Genomic DNA, 16,742 nt, shown 5'->3' with positions numbered 1-16,742 from the left:
CACAATCATCTGAGGGTCCAGCAGACCCAACTGGACTAATTCCATCTCCCCTGATGCAACAGGAGGGAATACGTGTTTTAGTCTACCTCGAGCACTGCATCAAGAAATTGTGTATGAATAATGACCTATACATTGTGTTGCCTACCTAATGTAGCCCCTTCCATAAGGGAACAGGCTGAAGAATTCTAGTGAGCTCAGTGGTGCTAGTTACGGCATCCAGTACTCTCAGGGCAACCTTCACTATATTGGTGAGACCCGAAAACTGATGGATCGCTTCATCGAGCACCTGTGTTCCGTTTGCTATACCGGACAGGATCTCCCTGCGGCCATCCACTCTCACACTAACACGTCTGTCCCCAGCTTCCTCTACTGCCAATTTATGGCCAGATTAGAGGAACAGCACCTTGCATTCCACCTTAGCAGTCTCCAAACTAGGAGCACTTACCAGACGTATTAGCAATTTTCTGGTAACTGCTACCTTCTGTGTAATCCTTTATTTTTCTATGATCCTGATGGCCCCTATTACTCTATCTCATTCTCCTTACCCACACAATCGTCCCATCGGTTCCCTGCCCACTTCCTTTTCATTATTCCATGGTCCACTGTCCTCCCCTTTCAGGTTCCATTTTCTTCACTCCTATGCCACTTCCACCTATAATCTCCTAGCACTCTGCACCGTTCCAATTCTCTATCTCCCTCTTTTTCTTGTGGTCTACTCTCCTCTCCTATCAAATTCCTTCCTCGCTAGCCCTCTACCTTTCCTACCCAATTCCTGGATCAACCTATCATCTGACAGGTTTCACCCCCCACTAACCCAGACACCGTTTTACATTTGTTATCTCCCCTCATTCTCTCCAGTCCTGATGAATGGGTTCGACCTGAAATATTGAAATGTCCTTAACTCTCCATAAATAAACATGAGAAATTCTACAGATGCTGGAAATCCAAAGCAGTACACATAAAGTGCTGGAGAAACTCAGCAGGTCAGGCACCTTCTATGGAAATGAATAATCAGTCAACATTTTGGGCCAAGACCCTTCTTCAGGACTGGAAAACAAGAGGGAAGCCAAAATTAGAAGTTTGGGTGAGGGGAAGGAGGGTAGCTAGAAGATGATAGGTGAAGCCTGGTGGGTAGGAAAGGTAATGGGCTGGAGAGGAAGGAAGTTGATAGGAGGAGAGAGTGGACAATAAGAAAAAGGAAGGGTGAGTGAATACAGGGGGAAGTGACAGACAGATAAGAGGCCAGCATGGGGAATTGAAGAAAGGGGAAGGTTGAGCTGCAAGTTCCATGACACAAAATAAAGCTGAATTACAGTTTGTAATATTTTTGTCATTAAAGGCCTGGATAATGCACAGCAAGGAATGGGTGAGACGACAGAAGGATCAACAGAATCAACTGCAGTAGCAACTAATGCTTCACACTTATCAACTACAGCTGCACCAACAACCACTGCTGGAACACAGTCATCAACTACAGCTGCACCAACAACCACTGCCAGTCCGCAGTCATCAACTACAGGTGAACCAACAACCACTGCCAGTCCGCAGTCATCAACTACAGCTGAACCAACAACCACTGCTCGATCACAGTCATCAACTACAGCTGCACCAACAACCACTGCTGGAACACAGTCATCAACTACAGCTGCACCAACAACCACTGCCAGTCCGCAGTCATCAACTACAGGTGAACCAACAACCACTGCCAGTCCGCAGTCATCAACTACAGCTGAACCAACAACCACTGCTCGATCACAGTCATCAACTACAGCTGCACCAACAACCACTGCTGGAACACAGTCATCAAGTACAGCTGAACCAACAACCACTGCTGGATCACAGTCATCAACTACAGCTGAACCAACAACCACTGCCAGTCCGCAGTCATCAACTACAGCTGCACCAACAACCACTGCCAGTCCGCAGCCATCAACTACAGCTGAACCAACAACCACTGCGGGATCACAGTCATCAACTACAGCTGCACCAACAACCACTGCCAGTCCGCAGTCATCAACTACAGCTGAACCAACAACCACTGCTGGATCACAGTCATCGACTACAGCTGCACCAACAACCACTGCTGGAACACAGTCATCAACTACAGCTGAACCAACAACCACTGCCAGTCCGCAGTCATCAACTACAGCTGCACCAACAGCCACTGCCAGTCTGCAGTCATCAACTACAACTGAACCAACAACCACTGCTGGATCACAGTCATCAACTACAGCTGCACCAACAACCACCGCTGGAACACAGTCATCAACTACAGCTGCACTAACTACCACTGCCGGTATGCAGTCAACAACTACATCTGGACCAACAACTGCTGCTGCCATACAGAGATCAACTACAGCTGCACCAACAACCACTGCAAGTCCACAGACATCAACCACAGCTGGACCAACAAGCACTGCTGGAACACAGTCATCAACTACAGCTGAACCAACAACCACTGCTGGAACACAGTCATCAACTACAGCTGCACCAACAACCACTGCCAGTCCGCAGTCATCAACTACAGCTGAACCAACAACCACTGCCAGTCCGCAGTCATCAACTACAGCTGAACCAACAACCACTGCTGGAACACAGTCATCAACTACAGCTGGTCCAACAACTACCGCTGGAACACAGTCATCAACTACAGCTGGACCAACAAGAACCGCTGGAACACAGTCATCAACTACAGCTGCACTAACTACCACTGCCGGTATGCAGTCAACAACTACATCTGGACCAACAACTGCTGCTGCCATACAGAGATCAACTACAGCTGCACCAACAACCACTGCTGGAACACAGTCATCAATTACAGCTGATCCAACAAGCACCGCTGGAACACAGTCATCAACTACAGCTGCACCAACAAGCACTGCTGGAACACAGTCATCAACTACAGCTGCTCCAACAACTACCGCTAGAACACAGTCATCAACTACAGCTGGTCCAACAACCACTGCTGGAACACAGTCATCAACTACAGCTGATCCAACAACCACTGCTGGATCACAGTCATCAACTACAGCTGGTCCAACAAGCACTGCTGGAACACAGTCATCAACTACAGCTGATCCAACAACCACTGCTGGATCACAGTCATCAACTACAGCTGGTCCAACAAGCACTGCTGGAACACAGTCATCAACTACAGCTGCACCAACAAGCACTGCTGGAACACAGTCATCAACTACAGCTGATCCAACAACCACTGCTGGATCACAGTCATCAACTACAGCTGGTCCAACAAGCACTGCTGGAACACAGTCATCAACTACAGCTGCACCAACAACCACTGCTGGATCACAGTCATCAACTACAGCTGCACCAACAACCACTGCTGGACCACAGTCATCATCTACAGCTGGTCCAACAAGCACTGCTGGAACACAGTCAACAACTACTGCTGAACCAACAACCACTGCTGGATCACAGTCATCAACTACAGCTGGTCCAACAACCACCGCTGGAATACAGTCATCAACCACAGCTGGACCAACAACTACCACTGGAACACAGTCATCAACCACATCTGGACAAACAAGCACTGCTGGAACACAGTCATCAACTACAGCTGCACCAACAACCACTGCTGGATCACAGTCATCAACTACAGCTGCACCAACAACCACTGCTGGATCACAGTCATCATCTACAGCTGGTACAACAAGCACTGCTGGAACACAGTCAACAACTACTGCTGAACCAACAACCACTGCTGGATCACAGTCATCAACTACAGCTGGTCCAACAACCACCGCTGGAATACAGTCATCAACCACAGCTGGACCAACAACTACCACTGGAACACAGTCATCAACCACAGCTGGACAAACAAGCACTGTTGGAACACAGTCATCAACTACAGCTGCACCAACAACCACTGCTGGATCACAGTCATCAACTACAGCTGCACCAACAACCACTGCTGGATCACAGTCATCAACTACAGCTGCACCAACAACCACTGCTGGATCACAGTCATCATCTACAGCTGGTACAACAAGCACTGCTGGAACACAGTCAACAACTACTGCTGAACCAACAACCACTGCTGGATCACAGTCATCAACCACAGCTGGACCAACAACTACCACTGGAACACAGTCATCAACCACAGCTGGACAAACAAGCACTGTTGGAACACAGTCATCAACTACAGCTGCACCAACAACCACTGCTGGATCACAGTCATCAACTACAGCTGCACCAACAACCACTGCTGGATCACAGTCATCATCTACAGCTGGTACAACAAGCACTGCTGGAACACAGTCAACAACTACTGCTGAACCAACAACCACTGCTGGATCACAGTCATCAACTACAGCTGGTCCAACAACCACCGCTGGAATACAGTCATCAACCACAGCTGGACCAACAACTACCACTGGAACACAGTCATCAACCACAGCTGGACAAACAAGCACTGTTGGAACACAGTCATCAACTACAGCTGCACCAACAACCACTGCTGGATCACAGTCATCAACTACAGCTGCACCAACAACCACTGCTGGATCACAGTCATCAACTACAGCTGGTCCAACAAGCACTGCTGGAACACAGTCAACAACTACTGCTGAACCAACAACCACTGCTGGATCACAGTCATCAACTACAGCTGGTCCAACAACCACCGCTGGAACACAGTCATCAACCACAGCTGGACCAACAACTACCACTGGAACACAGTCATCAACCACAGCTGGACAAACAAGCACTGTTGGAACACAGTCATCAACTACAGCTGCACCAACAACCACTGCTGGATCACAGTCATCATCTACAGCTGGTCCAACAAGCACTGCTGGAACACAGTCAACAACTACTGCTGAACCAACAACCACTGCTGGATCACAGTCATCAACTACAGCTGGTCCAACAACCACAGCTGGAATACAGTCATCAACCACAGCTGGACCAACAACTACCACTGGAACACAGTCATCAACCACAGCTGGACAAACAAGCACTGTTGGAACACAGTCATCAACTACAGCTGCACCAACAACCACTGCTGGAACACAGTCAACAACTACTGCTGCTCCAACAACCACTGCTGGATCACAGTCATCAACTACAGCTGGTCCAACAACCACCGCTGGAATACAGTCATCAACCTCAGCTGCACCAGCAACCACTGTTGGAACCCAATCATCAACTACAGTTGGACCAACAAGCACTGCTGGCACTCTGGCATCAACTACAGCTGCACTAACTACCACTGCCGGTATTCAGTCAACAACTACATCTGGACCAACAACTGCTGCTGCCGTACAGAGATCAACTACAGCTGCACCAACAACCACTGCAAGTCCACAGATGTCAACCACAGCTGGACTAACAACCACTGCTGGAACACAGTCATCAACTACAGCTGGACCAACAAGCACCACTGGGACACAATCAACTACAGTTGGACCAACAAACACTGCTGGCACTCAGGCATCAACTACAGCTGCACCAACAACCACTTCAAGTCCACAGACATCAACCACAGCTGGCCCAACAACCACTGCTGGAACACAGTCATCAACTACAGCTGGTCCAACAAGCACCACTGGGACACAGTCATCAACTACAGCTGGACCAACAAGCACCACTGGGACACAATCAACTACAGTTGGACCAACAAGCACTGCTGGCACTCAGGCATCAACTACAGCTGCACCAACAACCACTTCAAGTCCACAGACATCAACCACAGCTGGCCCAACAACCACTGCTGGAACACAGTCATCAACTACAGCTGGTCCAACAAGTACCACTGGGACACAATCAACTACAGTTGGACCAACAAGCACTGCTGGCACTCAGGCATCAACTACAGCTGCACCAACAACCACTTCAAGTCCACAGTCATCAACTACAGCTGGACCAACAAGCACCGCTGGAACACAGTCATCAACTACAGCTGAACCAACAACCACTGCTGGATCACAGTCATCAACTACAGCTGCACCAACAAGCACTGCTGGAACACAGTCATCAACTACAGCTGGTCCAACAACTACCGCTGGAACACAATCATCAACTACAGCTGGACCAACAAGCACTGCTGGAACACAGTCATCAACTACAGCTGGTCCAACAACTACCGCTGGAACACAGTCATCAACTACAGCTGGACCAACAAGCACCGCTGGAACACAGTCATCAACTACAGCTGCACTAACTACCACTGCCGGTATGCAGTCAACAACTACATCTGGACCAACAACTGCTGCTGCCATACAGGGATCAACTACAGCTGCACCAACAACCACTGCAAGTCCACAGACATCAACCACAGCTGGACCAACAAGCACTGCTGGAACACAGTCATCAACTACAGCTGAACCAACAACCACTGCTGGAACACAGTCATCAACTACAGCTGCACCAACAACCACTGCTGGAACACAGTCATCAACTACAGCTGAACCAACAACCACTGCTGGAACACAGTCATCAACTACAGCTGCACCAACAACCACTGCTGGAACACAGTCATCAACTACAGCTGGTCCAACAACTACCGCTGGAACACAGTCATCAACTACAGCTGGTCCAACAACTACCGCTGGAACACAGTCATCAACTACAGCTGGACCAACAAGCACCGCTGTAACACAGTCATCAACTACAGCTGCACTAACTACCACTGCCGGTATGCAGTCAACAACTACATCTGGACCAACAACTGCTGCTGCCATACAGAGATCAACTACAGCTGCACCAACAACCACTGCTGGAACACAGTCATCAACTACAGCTGTACCAACAACCACTGCTGGAACACAGTCATCAACTACAGCTGGTCCAACAACCACTGCTGGAACACAGTCATCAACTACAGCTGATCCAACAACCACTGCTGGAACACAGTCATCAACTACAGCTGCACCAACAACCACTGCCAGTACACAGTCATCAACAACAGCTGGGCAAACTACCTCCGCTGCAACACAGTCAACAACTACAGATGCACAAACAACCACTGCTAGTACACAGTCAACAACTACAACTAAACCAACAACAAGAAATACTGTCTCAACCCAATCAATAGCAGCCTCTACATCAACAGCAGCTGCCACCTCAATGCAAACAACATCCACTTCGCCTCGTTCTAATGTTGCTTTACTGATTTTCAGTATAATGGACACCTTTGATGATGATTTAAGGAATGCTAGTTCAGAGAAACACAAAGAACTTGCAGGGAAAGTTGAAACTGGGGTAAGTTTGGTCATCTTCCCATTCTTTGGCATAAGTTCAAATATCTTTACATCTGTTATTCATCTGATTTATGCTGGTTAGAATGTTAATGAATATTTTTTACATTTTTGTGTATTGCTTTGATTTTCTCATTAAATGGAGAATTTTTCCTGTCTCTTTTATGGATGGTCTATGTTTTTACTGGAAGATATGGGTGGGGTTTGAGTGACTAGAAAGTGACAAGCATGTGATAGGAGAAAGAGAAGAAAGATGAGGTAGTTGGAGTGAAGTGGACATTAGGGTATCTGGAGGGCCCATTCTGTCACAACCTGTCTACCAATCAGCTAAGGCTTCTGCTCAACCACCTCCCACTCCTCTTCACTTCAAACATCTCCACTCTCCAGTCTCAGTCCTGATGCAGAGTTTCGACCTGAAGTGTCCTGTCCTCCCCCTTCGATGTTGCTCAGAGTGCTGATTTCCTCCAGCAGATTCTCTGTTGCTCAAGATTCCAGCATTTGCAGGCTTTAGTATCAACTTTCAATAAATTCCTCAAACTAACGCCGTGGTAGGAGCCTGGAGCATGCTGCTGGGGTGAGTGGTATAGGCAGATATGCTGGTGCTGTTTGGGAAGCTGCTAAGCAAAGACATGAATACGCAGGGAATGAGGAATCTAGGCTATGATTGGGAGAAGAGAATGTTAAATGCAGCATGAGACATTATGTAGTGAACCCATGTTCTTCTGCTATACTGCTCTATATTTTATGCTCACTCAAAATGAGTTTGAAAGATGTTAAAGTCACTGTTTACTTATCAGAATGATTACAAACTAACCTCAATATCATTATTTCTTTTAAAGCTCAATAGTGCTTACCGAAATACGCCAGGTTTTCTACGTTCAATGGTCAATGAATTCAGGTAAGGAAGAAGCAATTTGGATGTCACCCTAGAGTCAATTAATTCAGTTTTCTTTCCCCTCAAATAAAGGTGAAAGAAAGAGAAAGATGTCAGATTCAGTGTACGTTACAATAGATGTTATAGAGCATGGGTTCCCAACCTGATATCCAGGGGCCCTTTGCTTCATGGTATTGGTCCACGGCATACAAAAAGTTTGGGAACCCCTGATTTAGAGGGATTTAGGCCAATCACAGGCAAATGGAACTACCTCAGATGGGCATCTTGGTTGTCATCGAAAATTTGGGCTGATGGGCCTAGTTCCTTTCTTTATTACATACTGACCTAATGGCTGTGTTTTGCAACTGGAGCAGTGAGTTCAATAATATTCAATAGAATTGGGAGATTGGCTCTACATCTTTCAGTTTAAAACATTGGGAAGTCATGGGGTTTGTGGCAGAGCAGTTGGGTTTCCAGACAAGTAATACAGAAAATAAATTTGAAGCGTCCGGTTCTCAGAATGGAAGGCCGGTTTTACAACACAATGCCTATTGAACATTGGGATTAAAGGGATTGTTTTTAATTACTAATGCTCTTATTTATATTACTATTCCAATTGTTTTCTTTTGGAACACGAGGGCTCAAAATAATATGACGTGTTATTCCAAATTAAGGCAGTGTTTTTAGAACATAGAATAGTACAGCACAGTACAGGCCCTTTGGCCCACAACATTGTGCCAACACTCAAACCCTGCCTCCCATATAACACCCCATCTTAAATTCCTCCATATACCTGTCTAGTAGTCTCTTAAATTTCACTAGTGTATCTGCCTCCACCACTGACTCAGGCAGTGCATTCCATGCACCAACCACTCTCTGAGTAAAAAACCTTCTTCTAATATCCCCCTTGAACTTCCCACCCCTTACCCCTTGTATTGAGCAGTGGTGACCTGGGGAAGAGGCGCTGGCTATCCACTCTATCTATTCCTCTTAATATCTTGTATACCTCTATCATGTCTCCTCTCATCTTCCTTCTCTCCAAAGAGTAAAGCCCTAGCTCCCTTAATCTCTGATCATAATGCATACTCTCCAAACCAGGCAGTATCCTGGTAAATCTCCTCTTAGCCTTTCCAATGCTTCCACATCCTTCCTATAGTGAGGCGACCAGAACTGGACACAGTACTCCAAGTGTGGCCTAACCAGAGTTTTATAGAGCTGAATCATTACCCCGTGACTCTTAAACTCTATGCCTCAACTTATGAAAGGTAACACCCCATAAGCTTTCTTAACTACCCTATCTACCTGTGAGGCAACTTTCAGGGATCTGTGGACATGTACCCCCAGATCCCTCTGCTTCTACACACTACCAAGTATCCTGCCATTTACTTTGTACTCTGCCTTGGAGTTTGTCCTTCCAAAGTGTACCACCTCACACTTCTCCTGGTTGAATTCCATCTGCCACTTCTCAGCCCACTTCTGCATCCTATCAATGTTTCTCTGCAATCTTTGACAATCCTCTACACTATCTACAACACCACCAACCTTTGTGTCGTCTGCAAACTTTCCAACCCACCCTTCCACCCCCGCATCCAGGTCGTTAATAAAAATCACGAAAAGTAGAGGTCCCAGGACCGATACTTGTGGGACACCACTAGTCACAACCCTCCAATCAGAATGTACTCCCTCCACCACAATCCTCTGCCTTCTGCAGGCAAGTCAATTCTGAATCCACCTGGCCAAACATCCCTAGATCCCATGTCTTTTTAGACTCCTGTCTAACTATTGCTCTCAAAATGGTGCTGGCTCTGAAATTGTTTGGATATTGAGTTTTCTTTTAAAAATGGCAGTGCACAAGAACGCAATTGTTTCTCCTGTTCCCAATAATGATGTTAGTTTTAAATTCTTAGATAGTGTTTCAAAGTTTCTAGTCAGGGATTTCAGTCAACTAAAGCTCTGTAAATACAAGACTGCTGAACTATTAGACAAAATTACTTTTAAGCCACTGGAAGCAGATTTAATAGAGGTGCTCAACAGATTAGGCACTCTAAGACAGCAGTCCCCAACCACCGGGCCGCGGACCGGTACCGGGCCGCAAAGCATGTGCTACCAGGCCGCGAGGAAACGATATGAGTCAGCTGCACCTTTCCTCATTCCCTGTCACGCACTGTTGAACTTGAACAAAGGGTTGCCAACTGTCCCGTATTTGCCGGGACATCCCGTATATTGGGCCAAATTAGTTTGTCCCATACGGGACCACCCTTGTCCTGTATTTCCCCCGCTAAGGTAGAGCATTCCTATGAAACCTTTCGTGCTGAAGTGGCGTAAAGCAAAGAAGCAATTACCATTAATTTATATGGGAAAAATTTTTGAGCATTCCCAGACCCAAAAAAATAACCTACCAAATCATACCAAATAACACATAAAACCTAAAATACCTCTAACATATAGTAAAAGCAGGAATGATATGATAAATACACAGCCTACATAAAGTAGAAATAATGTTTGCATGTACAGTGTAGTCGGGAAGAATAAGCCAAAACCGATTTGTGGGGGAAAAAGATCATGTATCAAAAAGATCCTGTACACGCATGCGCACACAGGTGCCAGTGCAAGGCTTCATGGTCATGGTAGTCTTTCTCGGGGTAAATCCAAGTATTTGACTGCTACTTTCGTCCCTTATTTTGAGCAAGTTGGCAACGCTAACTGTAAAAGACATGCTGAGGTGAGTTTAACCCTACTTGAACACCTCCCCCCCACCCCTGGTCGGCCGGTCCGCAAGAATATTGTCAATATTAAACCAGTCCGCGGTGCAAAAAAGGTCGGGGACCCCTGCTGTACGGCAACAGTGACCTGGCTTAGATTGGTCCCCTGAGGAAGTGGCCAATGCAAGTGGTGCGAGAGGAAGCTAGGCTGAGAGCTAAACCAGCCTGACTGGCGGTACCATCACTTTTCCTGGCCAATGTCCTCTGGCTAGAAAATAAAATGGACTCAATGAGACCGAGACTGAACACACAGAAAGAGATGAGAAACTGCTGCATTCTGGTTTTCACCAACATGTGGCTACAAAACAAAACGGCGTTTTAACTGGACGGGATGACTCTATTTCGAGCAGACAGATTCTCCCTGTCAAGGAAATCCAAAGGCGGCGGAATCTATGCATACATTAACAAAGGTTGATTCACAAACTCATCTGTAATTAGGAGTCACTGATCTGGGGAAATTTAACATCTTACAATTAAATGGCGTCCACACTACCTGTTCAGGGAGTTTACTGTTGTGTTCATCAACGCTGTTTACATTCCCTCGAGCGTGAATGGCAAGGACGCACTAAGAGAGCTTTATGGTATCATCAGCTGTCTACAGAACAAACATCCCAACAGTCTCTTCGTAAATGCATGAGACTTCAATCATGTTAACCTGCCGAACATTTTACCCAAATTCCACCAACACATTATCATGGCCACTAGGGGAGCAAACAGATTGGACCGTGTTTATACAAACAGACGTGACACTTACAAAGCCATCCCATGCCCTCATCTTGGCCCCTCTGACCTCATCTCCATAATATTAATCCCAGCATACTGGCCACGGCTGAAAATGGAGACCACAGTCAAGAGGACCATCACTGCATGGCCAGATGAAGCAAATCTCTATGTTTCAGCACTGTTCTGAATGGACTGACTAGCAGATGCTCAAGGTGACTGCCACAAATGGAGAAGAAAAACACCCTGAGAAATATACATTATCTGTCAATGGCTACATAAGTAAGCGCATATATGACATTTGTACCTCAAGTATGGTCATCTCATGGTGCAGCCAGAATTCCTGTCTGAACGTCAAAGTGTGCTCCCAACTAAACGCCTAGGATGCTGTCTTCAAGTCCAGTGACAGAACAGCTCTGAGAGCAGCCAGAAAAAATCTCATCTTAGGCATCAAGAGGCTTAAGACCACCAACACTCAAAAAAGTTCTGGAACTCTGTCCAGTTATGGTTCTCATTGTATGTGGCTGGGCATCAAGGGTATTCAAGGAAAAACTGTGGAGCGTACCAGTGAAGCCTCCCTCCCTGATGCTCTAAACCACCTTTGTGCGCGTCAAGGCATGTAGCACAATGCCAGCCACTAAAGCTACCCCTCTACATGGTGAGCAGGCACCGTCAGTAACAGCAGCAGTCATGAGAAGGACTCTGCTGAGAGTCAACCTCCCGTAAGGCAGCTGGGCCGGAAAAAATCCGGGACCAAGTACTTAGGGAGAGTGCACACCAGCTCATTAATGTCTTCAATGCCATCTTCAACACTTCACTAATCCAGGCTGCTGCCCCCACCCCCCCCCCCCATGTTTCAAGCATCTGCCATCATCCCTGTACCAAAGAACCCTACACCTTCAAAACTAAACGGCTATCGCCTGGTGGCACTAATACTAATCATCATGAAGTGGTCTGAGCAGCTGGTAGTAACATGTATCAGAAGCTCCATTCCTGTCACATTGGATAGTCACCAATATGCTTACCAACAGGACCACTCTATGACAGATGCCATAGCTCCCCATCATCCTGAACATGGGTACCCCCTCTCCCCATCAGGGCTGCGTGCTGACCCGTTGTTGTACACTCTGCTCACACATCACCAAACACCCGAGTAATCATATTGCCAAGTTCACATGACGGTGGTGGGGCTCATCACCTGCAGTGATGAGATGGTCTTCAGAGAGGAGGTGGAAGAGCTCGAGGCTGGTGCCAGGCGAATAAGCTCTTCCTCAATGTCAACAAGACAAAGGAGATGGTTATCGACTTCAGGAGAACTCGTACCACTCATACCTCTCTTTACATCGGTGGCACAGCAGTGGAAGCGGCAGGCAGTTTCAAACTTCTGGGACTGTACTCTTCACACAACACATTATGCGTCCCAGAACACATTATACACAATCAAGCACGTCTACTTTTTGAGGAGGTTGAAGAGAGCTGGACTTGGCATGTCTATACCCATACCGTTCTGCAGATGCGCAGCAGAGAGCATCTGTACAAGCTGCATCACTCTTGGTGTGGAAACTGCACTGTGGTGGACAGGAGAGCTCCGCAACGGGTAGTCAAAACTGCCCAATGCATCACTGGGACCAGCCTACTCGCTATCAAGGACATATATCCAGAAAGCTGCTGTGAAAGGGCCAGTGTCATCACAAAGGATCCCGCCCACTTTGCTCATGCAGCATCCATGCCAGGGCTACCAAAACAATTACTTTCCCCCAGCAGTAAGGCTGATCAACACCTTGACCCATTAATCCACCAATCCACCTCCCCAGCCGCCACTGCTTTATCCTTTCCCATCAGGTACAGACACTCCCGTGCCTAGCATCACTTAATGGACATACAATCAAACTATGCGTATAAGCTATCTTATGTACTTACATTTACCATGTTTATTATTGTTATTGTGTTCTTTATCTTATTGTGTTTTTTTTGATCCAGAGTAACAATTATTTTGCTCCTCTTTATACTTGTGTACTGGAAATGACACTAAACAATCCTGAATGTTGAAAATTTCACCGTACGAACTTATTTCTCTTTTCTAGAAGTGGATCCATTGTAGCAGACTGCTCCATGATTTTCAACAACACGACCCCAAGTCCATCTGAAGTGGTAAGGATACTTGCCAGCCAGCTCACGAACGGCACAAATTTGGGGAACCTAACGATTAATCGTGCAACCATCCAATCCAGTAGTAAGTATCAAAAACACACAGCAACTCTCATATGTAAGGGATTTGAACTTGAGGAAACTGACCTCCAATCCCTTTCTGACACAACCGATGTTGCCACCTTGTCAATGAATAAAGAATTTGCACTTCAGTACATACAACTGATTAAATGGTAGATTGTAGAGAGATACAACAAAGGTACAGCCCACCAACTTCATACTCTCCATCAACCACCCAGAGACATCATTCCAATATTGATCTCTTATTTTTTTTTACCTCATATTCTCTCAGCTGCTCCCAAGACTCTACACCCTCTTGCACACGAGAGGAAACTTGCCAGTTAACCCATCAATGTGCAAGTTGTTATGATGTGGAAGGAAACCCACGCTGCCACAGGAAAAATGCGCAAACCCTACATCAACAGCACCAGAGATCAGGATTGAAGCCAGGACTCTAGCACTGTGAGGCAATGGTTCTATGTGGTGCATCCTTGCTTCATAGTGATCAATACTGCTGACTTACGTAGGCAGGATTCTGTTAGTTTCATGCATATAGGCACCACCATGTACCAATTTATTTGGAGGTTTGCTGAAGAGGGCAAAGTCCAAGGAGAGGTGACGAGGGGTTTGGGTATCTGAAGTTTTGGTACCTCTGGTACTTAATAAAATAGCCAGTGAGTGCAACTTTGTGGTCTTCTGCTACTGTTGCTTATCCACTTCAAGGTTTGAAGTGTGTTCAGAGATGCTCCTCTGCACTCCACTGTTGTAACACGTGGTTATTTGAGTTACTGTCACCTTCCTGAAAGCTTGAACCATTCTGGCCATTATCTTTTCACCTCTCTCATTACAAGGTGCTTTTGCCCACACAACTGCCAGTCACTGGATCTTTTTTTGTTGTGTTTTTGCACTATTCTCTGTTAACTCAAGAGACTGTTGTGCGTGAAAATCCCAGCGGATCAGCAATTTCTGAGATACTCAAACTACCCTGTTTGGCACCAAAAATCATTTCATGGTTAAAGTCACTTAGATCACATTCTATCTCATTCTGACATTTGGTCTAAACAACAACTGAACTTCTTGATTACTTCCACATGTTTTTATAGAAAATGTTGCTGCCGTATGATTGGCTGATTAGATATTTGCATTAATACAGGTATACCTAATAAAGTGGCCACTAGGTGTATATCTATTGTTTATTCTTCAGGTACCACTCTGAAAAATTTGGACCCAATTGCTTTGAATATTACCTTTATAATAGAGGACAGAGCTTTTAATACCAACCTCAGTAACACCAGTTCTCGTGAATTTACATACCTGAGGAATTTAGTGATAAGTTGGGTAAGTAATCATAAGTTTCATACTGATTCTGTTCCTTTTGTCAAATGCAGGTTCAAACAGTTTCCATTAAGTGTAAAGTTTGTCTAACTGACCTTTTCATTTGATCGAACAGCTTGATCGAGCTTTGTTTTCTGAATTTGGTGAAAACTCCACATCCAATTATACTGTTGTTTTCAGGTACGTCTCTTTTAAGTTACTCTTCTGTGTTGTGTCTGATCAAAGAACATACGAAAATATGAGCAGGAGTTGGCCACTCAGTCCCTCAAGCATGCCCAGTGACTCTTCACAATCATGCTTCACTCCTCTTCTGTGGCAGTTCCTATATTTCTCGGTCTTTCTTAGACTTCCTCTTTGTATCTCCAGCCTCCAAAACTGAGATGAGGAATTCTGGAGGTTAACTGTTCTCTGTGAGAAGATTAAGTCCTCATGAATGGTCTTGGCCCAAAACGTCAACTGTTTATTCCTCTCCTCAGATGTTGTCTGACTTGCTGACTTTCTCCAGCATTTTGTCTGTATTGCTCTGCAAGAAGAAATTCCTCTGTAGCCTAGTTTACTAATCTAATATTTTGTAGCCGGATACACGGATTGAGCTGTGTAACCAAGTACAAATGTTGCAGCAGATTTTTGCCTTTCATTGGCTGATCATTGTCAAGGTAGGAACCAGGAAAAACAGCATGATATAGTCACTCCTGTTAAACATTCATAGGAAACAGAACAGTGCTGCACAGTACATGCCCTATGGTCCATATTGTTGTGCTGCCCTCTTAGCTTACTCAAAGATCGATCTGAACATTCCCCCCCACATAGCCCTCCTTTTTTCTCCCATAATTTTACAAACGTTCATCATGCTTCCCGATGCTCCAAAGAAATCAACCCAAGTTTGACCAACTTCTCCATATAGCTAATACCTCTAATCCAGACAACATCCTGGTGAACTTCTCCTGCACCTGCTCCAGAGTCTTCATACCCTTCCTGTAATGGAGTGACTAGAACTGCCCCACAGAGCTGCAAGTGTGTCCTAACCAAAATTTTACACATGACAGACAATATCTAACCCTGTCACAACTTGTCAAAACAATTATAGATTACATATTAGGGCCAACTCTAGCGGAAAAAAAGGCCTGCAGTCCCATTCAGGAAACTGACTGTTTTTTTTTAAAACAAAGGGTTACAATTCAGCCCATTGACCTCATTCTAGCTGCTAGTATACCAATCTCATCAGTACCTTTCCTCCACTCTTTCCCTGTAATGATTCTGATGAAGGGCCATTGGCCTGAACTGTTAACTCTTTAAATGGTATCCAGAGATTTCTGCAGGAACATCGGTTTGAGATATTAATAAATGCAAGGTCGCACTTTGTATCTGTTGCCTAAACTATGGAGCACTTCGAGAACCTGCTAGTTTTATTTCAGGTTTCCAGCATAATGTTTTTTCCCCAGTTTCATTCACTAATGAGATAGCCTTCCCTTTGTTTAAACTCTCGGCACCCGTCATAATCTTTGTAGTGGTAGTTAATATTCTTGTGCCACTTAATTAGCCACTCCCTTATGTGAGGAGTTCACATACTGTACAAGCACAGTTATCAACAAACACACACAAAATGCAGGGGGAACTCAGCAAGCC

The 16,742-nt window shown here is 45.6% G+C and overlaps 1 protein-coding gene across 1 annotated transcript in view; it reads left to right on the top strand.

The window, feature by feature from the left end:
• The window catches only part of LOC134358525 (mucin-22-like), a 44,048-nt gene that overhangs the window by 9,086 nt on the left and 18,220 nt on the right, over positions 1 to 16,742 (top strand). Inside the window, exons 3-7 of the mRNA XM_063070848.1 lie at positions 1,340 to 7,221; positions 8,057 to 8,115; positions 13,658 to 13,806; positions 14,986 to 15,119; positions 15,232 to 15,296. Coding sequence (XP_062926918.1) covers positions 1,340 to 7,221; positions 8,057 to 8,115; positions 13,658 to 13,806; positions 14,986 to 15,119; positions 15,232 to 15,296 — 6,289 coding nt within the window. The remainder of the gene's footprint in view (positions 1 to 1,339; positions 7,222 to 8,056; positions 8,116 to 13,657; positions 13,807 to 14,985; positions 15,120 to 15,231; positions 15,297 to 16,742) is intronic.

The sequence above is a fragment of the Mobula hypostoma genome, chromosome 18, assembly GCF_963921235.1.
Source record: "Mobula hypostoma chromosome 18, sMobHyp1.1, whole genome shotgun sequence".
Lineage (NCBI taxonomy): Eukaryota > Metazoa > Chordata > Chondrichthyes > Myliobatiformes > Myliobatidae > Mobula > Mobula hypostoma.
Note: the sequence above shows the minus strand (reverse complement) of the source record. Positions and strands in the feature narration are given on the sequence as shown.